This window comes from Falco peregrinus, chromosome 3, assembly GCF_023634155.1.
Source record: "Falco peregrinus isolate bFalPer1 chromosome 3, bFalPer1.pri, whole genome shotgun sequence".
NCBI lineage: Eukaryota > Metazoa > Chordata > Aves > Falconiformes > Falconidae > Falco > Falco peregrinus.
Window position 1 is genome coordinate 120,799,469 of NC_073723.1, and position 11,974 is coordinate 120,811,442.

Sequence of the window (11,974 nt, forward strand, 5' to 3'; positions counted from 1 at the left end):
GCATGGCTTGTTGCTGTTGGGAAGTGTGAGGGGATTGTTTTGTGTCACACTTTCTTTAATCTGCAAATTTCAGTATGTTTCTGGATTACAACAGCGTGACTTTAATTTTTTTCTTAAACAGGAGTGTGACCAGGTACACATAGAAGATGTGGCATCTGATGACAATGGCCAAGATTTAAGGTGGTGTACTCATGGATGCATGAAGTGTATAGCTCATGTAATCTGTTTTTTGTGGGGACTTCAAACCCAGATGGGGTTGAGGGATGGAGGTCAGCATTGTGCAAGGTATGAAACTTGGCAAATGCTGTTTGTTTGCTGGGTGGTTATTTCTTTGAAGACCTACAAAACATGAAGACATTTGGAATTACAGTGTGAATTATATTGTCCACTGCTAAATATTGCTTGTGTGCTCAATGATATGATGGATGGAGAACGAGCACTCCAGACTTCATGATCTTGACCTTTAAAAGTCTCCCTGTGGTTTGCATCCGTCTGTGATCTGATTGTGCACTGTCGGGCAGGGTGAGGGTAAGTTTTCTGCTTGCAATTAATGAGCTGAACTGTCTCATGGAAAGGTCTATGAAGTGCCTGTCAGGGAGAAATAATATGGGGAAGGTGGTGAAGCGGGACCTGCTTCCTGCTGGTAAAGCAGCTCATCTGCCTGGGGAGCTGCAGCTGTGATGTGAAGACAACAGACTTTATGTTTGGAAGATACTGTGTGGGGTTTATCACTGCGGGATGGGAAAGGGGTTAGGGGGAAGGATGCTCTGTATCGCAGAGGAGGGAGCAGTCAAAAGAGCAAAGGAAGGTTTTATAGTGGAGGGTGTGAAAGAGGAGTTGAATCTGCATTTCAGTACAGCACTTCAGAACGGGCAGCAAATGTAGTTGGGTGTCAAGAGTACGTTGCCCGTAGAAGTCGGTCTCTGCTGTCGGGGTGCGGTGGTGGTTGTGCAGAGTTCCTCTCCGAGGTGCTTTTCTAGCTGCTGCCAGAGCTGAAATCTGCAACCCTGCCAGAAAAACTGCAGTGGTTCTGCTGTTACGGCACATGTAACAGATCTGCTTTTCTGAAATAGCAACTACAATTTCTCCACGGATGGCTTCAGCGGCTCAGGAAGTAATGCGAATCACAGCTCGTCAGTCGGAGTCCAGGGTGGAGTGGACTGGATGAGAAAACTGGCCTTCCGCTACCGCAGGGTACGAGAGATCTACGACAAATACAAAACTAATGTCGGAGGTGAGTGTTCATCTGCACTGATGTTTATCTGAGCACTAAACAGTTTGTGGTGCCAGACCCTGGCCTTTCTCAGGGCTTTTGCTTTCCTGAATGTTTGGGTATGAAAAGTAACCGTTCTGCTAGTGCTAAATGGGATCAAACCTCCATGGAATTTGAGAGGGTATGTCTTCCAAAACTGAACAGCGTGCCAGTGCAGTCTGTGAGTTACCCTGTAGATAGAGGTGGTCAGTCCAATCCTGTATCTAAGAGAAAATTCAGGTGCAGTGTCCCTTTGTAATTTTGTATGAAAGGCTGCCTGTCAGTCTGCTTAGAACAGGCCTAAATGACTTGTCTGTCATGCTGCTTAGGAGATCTTTTCACTTATGTCTTCACAAAATCTTTCTTTTATCATGCCATTGTCAAGAAATACAGCGTTCACCCTTTTGGCCATCGTGCTCATAGTCTGACATGACATCTGTTCACAAAGTCACTTAAAATCTTCTCGATTTGCTTCCCTTCCAATGCCAAAGTAGTAATAACGATGCAAACCACAGATATCAAATGTAGATAGATTTTCTGTTTAGTCTGAATCTTGGCATTGCCATCCCTGGGAAAGGGGGGGTGCTGCTGGAGCAGTTCACCTGGCAGGGTGACTCAGCCTGGTGGGTTGTGGGTTTTGGTACCATTTGCCTTATAAAAAAAAAAATCCGAAACACAACTTGATAGAACATTTCCTTGAACATATTTTTTAAGAACCAGGTATTCAAAACTATGACTATCAGCCTTAAAAATCCCATCAGTGTTAAGTCTGCCTTTCAATATGCTGCAGTAACCTTATTTCTGGTAGGGATCAGACCGTTATTCCGTATTTTGCATGTGGGAAACCTGGATGCAAAGTTTTTCAGGACTTGTCCACATGGTAAAGCAGTTGTCAGCACAGCCCACAGTGGGTCCCTCCGTGGCCTCATTGTCAGCGGACTGGTGTACTTCAGGGCTGGAGTGAGGTGGAGGGTTTATGTCCTGGTTGGAAATTGGGTGGAGAGAGGTTCAGACTTGAGGCGCTCCTTTCATTTTGTATTTACTGATGGGAGCAGGTTTGAGTGTATGGGCTCCATTTCTGGCTGCTTTTAATTCAAAACTGGATACTTTGAGAAAATGGTATCTAAAAGGGATAAAAAATACAGTGATAAATTAAAAAGGATATCTAAAAAGGATTAAAGTGGAAGAGGTCCTTGGGAAGTAGGAGGTCAGAGAGGGTGATTGCAGGAGTTCCTTCCCCTGCTGCCTGTCACCTCGGACAACACCTACTGCTGCGAGTGCTTTGTACAAGAGAAGTGCGTTTAGTAACAAATATCCTGAGAAATGGTTTGAAATATCCTGAGAAATGGTTTGAAATAAACAGAGAAAATTATCTACCCAGTTCCCCACAGTCAGTGTCACAGATGGGTGTCTGGCGTCACCTGTGTCGCTGGAAGCAGGTTTCTCCTGTTGGCTCAAAACAGTCTCAGCTTTCAAATGCCTTCAGTACCGTGTTATTTATTGCAGAACAGGCAGCTGTTAAACTGAGTGATAAACTCTGTGTTAGACTTGCCAACTCAGCTGGGAAAACTTCTTGTGTTGCTTGCCTTCCAGGCCTTCTTAGCCCGCAGAAGAGGGAAGCTCTGCAGCGACTAAGGACCGATATAGAAGTGCTAACAGATTCCTGGCTGGAAACGGCATTAAAGTCCCTGCTACTCATACAGTCCAGGTATGGAAACTGGAAATGTATATATTGCTTTCTCAGCCCTTTCTCTCACGTAGATTTGCACGCAGTGCTGTGTTGCAGCAGTCTCCATATGTAATAGGACTGCTGTTTGTTACAAGTACCGAGAAGCAAAGCGAATGAGTGCAGGAACTCCGCTCCTGAGCACCATTTGGGATTTTTCTGCTGCAACATCTGTTGTTAGAAAGGTCCCCTTAATAGGACTGGGCTCACAAAATTGCATTTCTGCCAGAGAGTTTCGGTTCAAAACAAAAAGCAAACAAAAATCACAAATCAAAAGTCTTGGCCTAGAAAGCCTCCTGAAGGCAGGACAACAAAGCATGTGGCACTTTGGAAAGCTGAGCAAGCTGCCCAGAGTAGCCCTCAGCACCACTGACCGTATGTGTTTTCTTCTTTTAGAAAAAACTGTGTGAACATCCTGATCACGACCACCCAGCTGGTGCCCGCTCTTGCCAAAGTTCTCCTGTATGGATTGGGCGAAGTGTTTCCCATTGAAAATATTTATAGTGCTACAAAAATAGGTAAGGGGTTGTGCTGCGTACCTGGCACTGAGGTGTCTGCTATGGGTTACCTGGGATTTTTATACAGGAAACAATTTCTGCAGCTGAGCAGCCCCGTGGCGGCTGTCATCCAGCTGGCCGTGTGACAGCGGTGGCTCCTGGCCTCACAGCTGAACTGGGTGTTAGCCCCTTCCCATTAAGACAAGGATGTGTTTCTGTACTGGGAAGAAGGGACCTATTCAGGCTTTTGTTACTCTCTGCCTAAGGCTCATTACAGTGGGATTGTCTTTCGGCAGGTAAAGAGAGCTGTTTTGAGAGGATCGTGTCACGATTTGGAAAGAAAGTCACCTATGTGGTAATTGGAGATGGGCGTGACGAAGAGGTTGCAGCTAAGCAGGTGGGTTTCTGACTCTGCGGGGGTGGAATGTGGTCGATGCACAGGGAAGTTGCTGCAGCAGTCTTTTTATGCAGGGACACTTTTTCAGGGCTGAACTCTTCAGGCTGGGGCAGCCAGGGGGAAATTGGCCTGAGATGCAAGAGATCTTTCACCGCATTAAGATGGGAAGTTTTCTGGCTCTTGGGGGTTTCAAGTTTCTGTTTTACTGTTGTTTAGGTTTGCATATAACATTGTCCCTGTAAAACAGTATCTTGATGTAGCATGTCTTGATCATAGCATGCAGCTATCAGTTAGGATAGTGCAGTTTGTCAGCAGCACAGAGGGAGTCAGGACTTGGTTCTGTCAAGCAGTGATAAACTCTGTGTTAGACTTGCCAGCTCAGCTGGGAAAACTGCTGGTGACGATCAGATCAATACACAGCATCTGCTACTAGTCTGAATTACAAACAAGGAGCAAACAGTTTGATTTATTTGGACAGGCTTGAACAGGTTGTTCAGCCATGCTAATTAAAGGCAGCAAAATGCAGAGATGACTGTCAGAACATTGCCTCTGCAGGCTTCGTGCTGTCTGCCATGTGCCAGTTGGCATCTACACAGGTTCCCTGGGAGCCCTGGAAAGGCTTTCCTGGGTGAAGCAGCAGCTCACGGCCGCGTGCTGAGGTTTGCCATCAGGAGCGTGCAAAGCAGCTGATAGTGCCAGTGTCCGTCGTAAACAGATGTGCAGATAAGATAGGCTTCAGATACTGATGTGCATCCAGCCAAGGTCCTTCCTGAACGTGGTGTGCTCAGACAGTGCTGTCAAAACCAGTGTTGCACAGCCCTACAGGTGTACCTTGACTGCTTCGACCTAGCTGTTAAATCATTCTGATAAACCTGGCTCTTCTGTTACAGCACAACATGCCTTTCTGGAGGATCACAAATCATGCAGACCTCGTGTCCCTTCACCAAGCCCTCGAGTTAGACTTCCTGTAAGAAGTTGGAGCAAAGGCATGACTGCAGCTCCTGCAAGCCCTCTCCATCGCTGGGGAGGCAGAAATCTCATACATTTGGGGACTCACTTTTCAGCATGATGAAGAAAACATATCTAATGCAACCTGTACCGTAGAACATGACACCAGGTCATTTCCTCAGGAGCACAGGCCCTGCCAAGTACAAAGGTGTCCTATAAAGATGCTCTAGACTCAGTAGAGCTAGAGCTTGTCTGAAGAAGAGACTTGCAGAAGCCAGCTGAATTCCTCTAGCAGGTAGTCTCCAGGTGTGATACAACAGCAGAAGTATTTGTAAGACTCTTCTCCTTTCTATTCAGCTTAGTTGTAGAATCCAAGTAAACACAAAACCTTATTTTTATAGAAAAGTACTGATGGCAGAGCTGAACCTCCCTTGTTTCGCAAAGCCAAAAAGAGCTATGGTTTTTTTCATAGGAAATATTAATGAAAATGTCAAAAATACCTCTATTGCTATGAAATGTGTCCTCTCTCCTTCCCTGGGTGTTCAAAGCAGTTAATTTATTACAATGTCCTTATGTTATTTCCTCAACATGGGAATACTGGAAAATAGATAAGGGAATGTTTCTGGGATACATGGTTCCTTGTAGAGGTGTTGGTGTTCTGAGTTGATCCCGGTGGCTTCTAGTCAATGTGTGCACAAGCCCTGTTAACAAGCAGGAGATCATTGGATTTCAGCTACCCGTGACCCAGACTGTAGATCCCACAGATTTTTCCCTGTAAAGGAAAACAGAACTGCCAATGAACGTTAGATACAGCACAACACTATTGCAGACTGCTCAGATGTGAACAGAGTCCTCTTCTGGAGTTGGAATAATCTGAGAGAACTAAATCCTCATGAATGTTACAAAGAAGGGTTATGGTTATTAACCTTCACCTCTACTTTCCTGACTCCATTTGTGAGAGTAAGTTCCTTTTAGTAGAATCAGATTCAATTTTCTTGTATTCTTCTTTGCATTAGCCTAACTACATAGTTAGAAACAAAACCCTTGTTAAGAGGGACTTAATTTTCTAAGACACTGTGACTTGGCAGCCTGGAGCACACTGGCCTTGTAAGTGATGGTTATGCTGATTTTTTTTCTGCTACTGTCTCGGAAAAAAAGGCTGGAGTTGGTGACCTGCAGTACCACTAGCCAGAAGTAGCCAGCTGGAGACTGGGGGCTGGCACGGGGTGTCGGGTTTGTGCCAGGTCAGGCTGTGTTCAGTGGTATCTGCCTCCTCCCTGTACCCCAGCGGCACCACATCAGCAGGTGCCTGGGGTTTCTGCACAAAGGACAGATGTCTGCTGTGCCCCACCGCCTCTGCTGCTCCTACTGAGCCAGACGCCGCAGCTGCACCCACACCCCTCCAGATCTGTGGTCTCCAGCACAGTGTCACCTGTCTGGGACCCACAGGGGACTGGTCTGAAAGCATGTCACTTCAGGGAGGACGCTGACCCACTCAGGCTGTGCCCACAGAAGCAGGTGATGTTTGCCACATTCCTTTTGTGGCATTAATTACCGGGGAATGATTTCCATCAGTGCTGGGGGAGCTGCTGGGCCAGGTCAGCACACGCTGAGCTGTGCCCCAGGACTGCCTGTTCCTGGGCCAGCTCGTCACCACCGTGGAGCAGAAGGTGCCTAGAGCAAGGGCTGCGGACTCGCAGAGCTCAGGGACTGGACATGGAGGTCTGTTTCACATGTTCCTAGCTCCAGTTTTGCTTTTAAAAGAAAAAAAACGAAGTCAGAGGAGATTCTCCAAGGTGGTCACAGGAGTCAGGGGTGGTCTGCTTTCTGTTCAGCTGCTCGTGGCTGCTGGCCCGGCAGAGCCCCTGGAGCGAGCTGGGGACGTGCTGCCTGGTGCTTGTTGGGTTGAAGAGAAGCAGGAGCCTACAGGGGATGCTCTCCCACGTGCTGCATACACAAGGCAGAGAGCTCAGGTGTGTTAGTGGGTGATCCCACGCAGCCGGTGCAGCGCGTGTAGGTGTGTGTTGATGTTCCACAGCAGCGTGGGCCCCATGCAGAGCAGGGAGAGATGCTATAGGGCTCCTGCTGGGTCCATAAAGAGACCAGTTCATCTGTGGTCCCTGTGAAGCATCACTACTGCATCAGCCGAGCAGATCTGGTAGGACATGAGCCAGGCCGAGAAGCAGCCCCGTCGCTCCCAGAGTGTGAAATGTTGCCAGAAGATCAGGACTTGGGTGCAATCACAGAAGAGCCTGTGCTGGATCCTGACCATCTCTCTGCGGGTCCCCAGTGCGTCCAAAAGTCTCCTGTCAGCAGGCTTGGGATATGTCCCAGCTGGTGAAGCAGCCCATTTGGAGCACATCTCGTACTGTGGCTGGCTGAGCTTTGGGATCAAAACCTGTGCCTTAACCTCCTGCCATCCGGCGCGGCTGAGCGGCCCCTGCACTTGCCCAGCATCCAAAGGGAGCTGGCAGGAGAGCCAGGCTGGCCCGTGCTGGGAGGTGGGACGTGTTTTGCCCAGGCACTCGCAGCGAGTGCTGGACCCAAGGTACCAAGCAGCCCTGCCACTGACTGGCTTTGCTTTGTGTTTGTTTACTTTAAAATGTTTTAAGGAAATTTTAAGATATCGGAAAAATTCTAGCTGAGTGTGGAACTCTCGCAGCCAGTGACATTTCATACTGATATTTATACTATGTTTGCTTGAATGTATGTAAAGTACTTTTATAATAGGAGGTTGATGGTACATTTCTGTGTTTTATGTTTAATAAAGGTTGACCTGGCTATTTTATTTTTTCTTCTGCTGGCTGAATTTAAGACTTTTCCTGTCTCTCATGTGGTGGGAACAACATCTTTATCCAAGCATTGATTTTTCTTCTGTCTCTGTGTTTTCCTGTTACCCCTGACCTGGCTGTAGCTGAACTGGTGACAAACCCGAATGCCTGAATGCCAGCCAGCCCGCTGGCCCGGGGTGCCGAGGCTGAGCCCACCTGGGTGCTGCCAGCCTCCCCTCCAGCTCCACTGCAGAGGCTTTAAAAACCCCCCAGATCCACCGGTGCGTGCTGCCTGCGGGAGCCCTGGGGAAGATGTCTCTGCTGGCGCTCAGGAAAGCAGCAGGACCTGTGGAGCCCTGGCAGTGGGAGAGGGGTCCTGGGCACCACACAGCCTCTGCCTGTTCATGGTCTGTAATGGGAACTGTCCTATGAACTGGAGAAAAAAAAAAAAAATAAAGTCTATTTTCTATAGTCGCTGCTTCAGCCTGTTCTCTGACACCTCTGCGGTCAGTCCCTGGCCCCCGTGATGGCCTCGGGGGCTTCGGGAGCCGCTGCCCAGGGTGTGGCAGAGGGGAAAGGCAGGAAGGGACCTGGCAAATGCCAGAAGCAACATTCCTCGTTCCTGCCCGAAGAGAATCCACACTGGGACCAACTTCCCTGTCGCTGAAGGGGCAAAGCCCCCACCTGCCCTGACCCTGCACCATCCCACAGCACCCTCCCCAGGGTGGCGACGCACCACCGCTCTGCCCGCGTTCTCCCAGCGCAGATCTCCCATGGGAGTGCCCTCCCTGAACATAGTCCTAACAGGTGATCTTTGACCTTAAGAGCAAAAATCAAAGGAGAAGGAAAATCCTGGCTGGAAACAGAAAACTCAGATAGCTGCTTCCAAGGGGGGGAACAAGCTCTTCCCCCACCAGCACCCACCTGCCTGGGCAGCAACAGTGGCAGCAGGCACAGGAGAGGCCACAGACAGAAAAAAACCATTGCTCTTTTTTGGGTGAGTTTTTCTTTTTGGAAAACGCTAATAATAAATAACAAAAGAAGCTGACATGGCAGGGCAGCCACAATATGGTGGACCCCCCCACAAACATTGTGGCTCTCCCGAAGGGCACAGCCACAGGAGCCCTGTGACCTGCTGGGTGCTTGCACGTTACCCTTGGTTTCTGCCAGGTCCCTCCACCGCCCAAAACAACAGCCCGGGGGGTCAGGACCAGGAGCAGGACCAACGTCTGCCTCCCTGGCAGGTCACTCTGGAGGAGCCGGCCTCAGACAGCAGACTCTGTGGCAGCAGCCCCATTCAGCAAGCGCTGCCCTGCCCCCCGGGGAGAGGGGGAGCTGGGTCTGGGCCAGCCACCACATCCGCCTGTTCACCAGGCCTGGTACCGAGAGCGAGCGAAACTCCGGCCCATCACCCCTCCCGTGGGCATCCACCTCATCACAGCCACCTTCTTGCCACGCCTGCCTGTTGGGGTGCAGCCACCTGTAGTAGGTGACCCTCAGCGCCAGCCCCAGCAAGTAGCAGGGCAGGGCAGCAGAGACCACTGGGATGAGGAACGAGTGCTCGTCAGAGGGGGAGCGGCACCAGAGCCAGGACAGGGCCAGCAGCGTGCTGTCCACCAGTATGAAGCCGTGATAGATGATGCTGCGGTACAGCGTCCTCCCCTGCGCCACGTTGAACCAGCTGAAGTAGAGGATCACGGCCACCATGGCTCGGTAGAGCTTCTCGGGACCTGGCGACTCCATGAAGTCTGTGCCCTGCAGGCTGACCCAGATGAACATCACCAGCCACACGAGCGAGAAGTGGACAGCCACGCCATAGGGCAAGAGCAGGGCAAAGAGGGTGACCACAAGGATGCGGGGGCAGATGAGGAAGAAGTTCCACAGGAAGTAGACAACGGAGGAGCCCAGGCTCAGCTCGTACTTGTCCCGCAAGAAGGAGCGCAGGGACTGGTGGTAGTCCAGTAGAGACCAGGTCACACACAGGAGCGCGGTGCAGATCCCCAGCCCTGCAAACACAGTGGTGGAGATGCTGAGGGCAGATTGAGGGGGCCCAGCTCAGCTTAAACCTCCCCCTGCCCAGCACTGCTAAAACGAGCTTCCCACCACCTCGCAAAGCAGCTGCTTTGGGGGGGTCAGAGCCTCAGCACCTACGTCTCTCCCCCCACCTTCCGCGCTCCCTGAGGTGGAGGCTGGTGCCTGGCCTTGCCCAAGGGATGGGGAAGAGGTGACAGGACCAAGTGGCACAGAGGTCCCCCAGCTCCAACCCTCCCACCCCAAGCCCAGCACAGTCCACTGAGGCATGCGATTATGAAGATGATGAGGGGACAGGAGCATTTTGCTCACAGGAAAAGGCGAGGGGGCTCGGCCTGTTCATCCTGGAGAAGGGAAGACTGAGAGGGGATCTTACAAACGCATACAGATACCTTACGGGCGAGTGTTAAGGGGACGGGGCCAGGCTCTTTTCTGTAGTGTCCAGAGACAGAACAAGGGGCAACAGGCACAAACGGAAACACAAGAAGTTCCCTCTGAATATGAGGAAGAACTTCCTTACCTTGAGGGTGGCGGAGCGTTGGAACAGGCTGCCCAGAGAGGTCGTGGAGTCTCCCTCTCTGGGGACATTCAAAACCCCCCTGGATGCAACTCCAACCACTCTAGGGAGCCTGCTCCAGCAGGGGTCGGGCTGGGTGACCTCCCCAGGTCCCTTCCAGCCCCGGCCAGTCTGTGATGCTGTAAGGACAGGACAGGTGTCTGCTCTCCTACATGTCATATCGAGGGAAGGAGTGACATGGGAACCTCAAGCAAGGACAGACGAACAGTGTCCTGCTGGGTCCTGCAGCCCCCAGACAGCCCGTCTGGTCTGTCCCATCCGACCTGCTCTGACCTCCAGCCCACGCCCTCCAGCCCCCTCACCCTGGGAGGGCTCTGCCTTGTTTGTCCGCAGGATCACATAGAGGAGCAGGATGAGCTGTGGGGTGTTCTCCAGGAAAGTCTCAAAGAGGCGCAGCATGCTGATGTCATGGGAGAGGAAGGCCATGCGGCTCTGCTCCTCCTCCTCCTCCGCCTTCTCCCAGCACACCTTCCAGCCCACCTTCAGAGCGTGGAGGCACCTGTGTGGGGACCAGGTGGTGGGGGAGGGGCTGGGTGGCACCGCAGCCCCCCCGCAGCCCCCAGGCTGCCCTGGCAGGACAGCTTCAAACGCTCCCATCCCTGCTCAGATCGCTGCTGCCCGAGCCAGGCCCCACAGCCCCACGCGATGCTCCACGCTGGGTGAAGTTCAAGTGTCAGGCTGACTTCTCGAACTTCAAGTGACACCAAGTGTCGCCCTGGGCAGAAACTGGCTCTTTCCTTCCCCGGAGCGGAGGCACAACCCAGCCGGGCGCTGCCCACCCAGCCAGGAGGCCCAAGGATGAGCCAAGGTTTCAGGGCTCCGACACCCAGCCCCAGTCTGGCGAGGTGGCCGGAGCTGTGGGAGGCGGGTGGGGAGCTGGGGGGACACGGGCCACCCCCCCCACACACACATCCCCCGGTCCCAACCCAGGGCTGGGCCGAGCCACTCTGCCCAGGGAGCCCCCGAACATCGAACACTTGGGGGGGGGGGGGCACGAGGGGTCCCGTCCTGCCCATCCCCGGCCTTCGGGATGCCCAAGGGCAGCGGCAGCCGCAGTGAGTCGGGGCCCTGACTCCTCGCAGGAGCAAGGGGAGGGGGCAGCCCGGCACCGGGGGGGGCGGCGGGACCGGGAAGGGGGACGCCGGGGCGGGGGGGGCTGAGGCGAGGCACCAGGGATGCCCGGGGGGAAGCTGTACCTGAAGAGGATGCCGAGCTGGAGAACGTGGAGGGCAGCAAGCAGCCCGGGGGGCACGTCGGGCCGCAGGGCGGGCGGGTCGGAGCGCAGCCAGAGCCAGCTGCAGGCCTGGGTGGCGACCGAGGCGGCGGCCAGCAGCGCCAGCGCCAGCGCGGCCCAGCCGGGCTGCCCGCCCCGCGCGTACCCCGCTGCCACCCACCCGTCGGCGCACACGTCCAGCGCCGCCGCCACCGTCCCCGCCGCCGCCAGCGCCAGCTGCAGCGGCCCGAACCGCGGCGGGGCGGCCCGCGCCGCCATCAGCACCGCCGCCCCGCCACCGGGCGCGCCCCGGCCCCGCCCCGCGCGAACGCCCCGCCCTCCCGCCCGCGGCCCCGCCCCCGCCCCCCCCGCGGCCCCGCCCCCGGCCGCGTGCCCAGCCCGAGCGGCTCTGCCCCGGGCACCGGCCCCGCCGCACCCGTACCGGCTGCAGACCCGCCGGGGCGCCGCTCCCAGCACGGCTCCGCGCTGCCCTGCGCGCTCCTGCTCGGCCGCATCAGGCCCCGGGGAGAGCGCCCGGCCCCTTCCCCAGCCACCGCCCGCT

General features: G+C 53.6%; 2 protein-coding genes across 14 annotated transcripts in view; one reads left to right on the plus strand and one right to left on the minus strand.

Moving 5' to 3' along the window:
• The window catches only part of EYA3 (EYA transcriptional coactivator and phosphatase 3), a 60,062-nt gene extending 52,454 nt beyond the window's left edge, over positions 1 to 7,608 (plus strand). For 8 of the 13 annotated variants that reach the window (XM_055798211.1, XM_055798219.1, XM_055798212.1 and 5 more), the window contains 6 exons: positions 122 to 285; positions 1,074 to 1,234; positions 2,846 to 2,960; positions 3,375 to 3,496; positions 3,772 to 3,872; positions 4,763 to 7,608. In XM_055798211.1, the coding sequence (XP_055654186.1) occupies positions 122 to 285; positions 1,074 to 1,234; positions 2,846 to 2,960; positions 3,375 to 3,496; positions 3,772 to 3,872; positions 4,763 to 4,843 (744 nt within the window). In that variant the 3' untranslated portion in view covers positions 4,844 to 7,608. The remainder of the gene's footprint in view (positions 1 to 121; positions 286 to 1,073; positions 1,235 to 2,845; positions 2,961 to 3,374; positions 3,497 to 3,771; positions 3,873 to 4,762) is intronic. The other 5 variants (XM_055798214.1, XM_055798217.1, XM_055798218.1 and 2 more) reach the window with 1 other exon arrangement.
• An 893-nt stretch (positions 7,609 to 8,501) lies between these two features.
• Positions 8,502 to 11,721, minus strand: XKR8 (XK related 8). Its single transcript, XM_055798225.1, is given in 4 exon segments — positions 8,502 to 8,913; positions 8,915 to 9,597; positions 10,502 to 10,698; positions 11,396 to 11,721. Coding segments are annotated over 4 exon segments (1,233 nt in total). The 5' UTR covers positions 11,692 to 11,721; the 3' UTR covers positions 8,502 to 8,856.
• Positions 11,722 to 11,974: the final 253 nt, after the last annotated feature.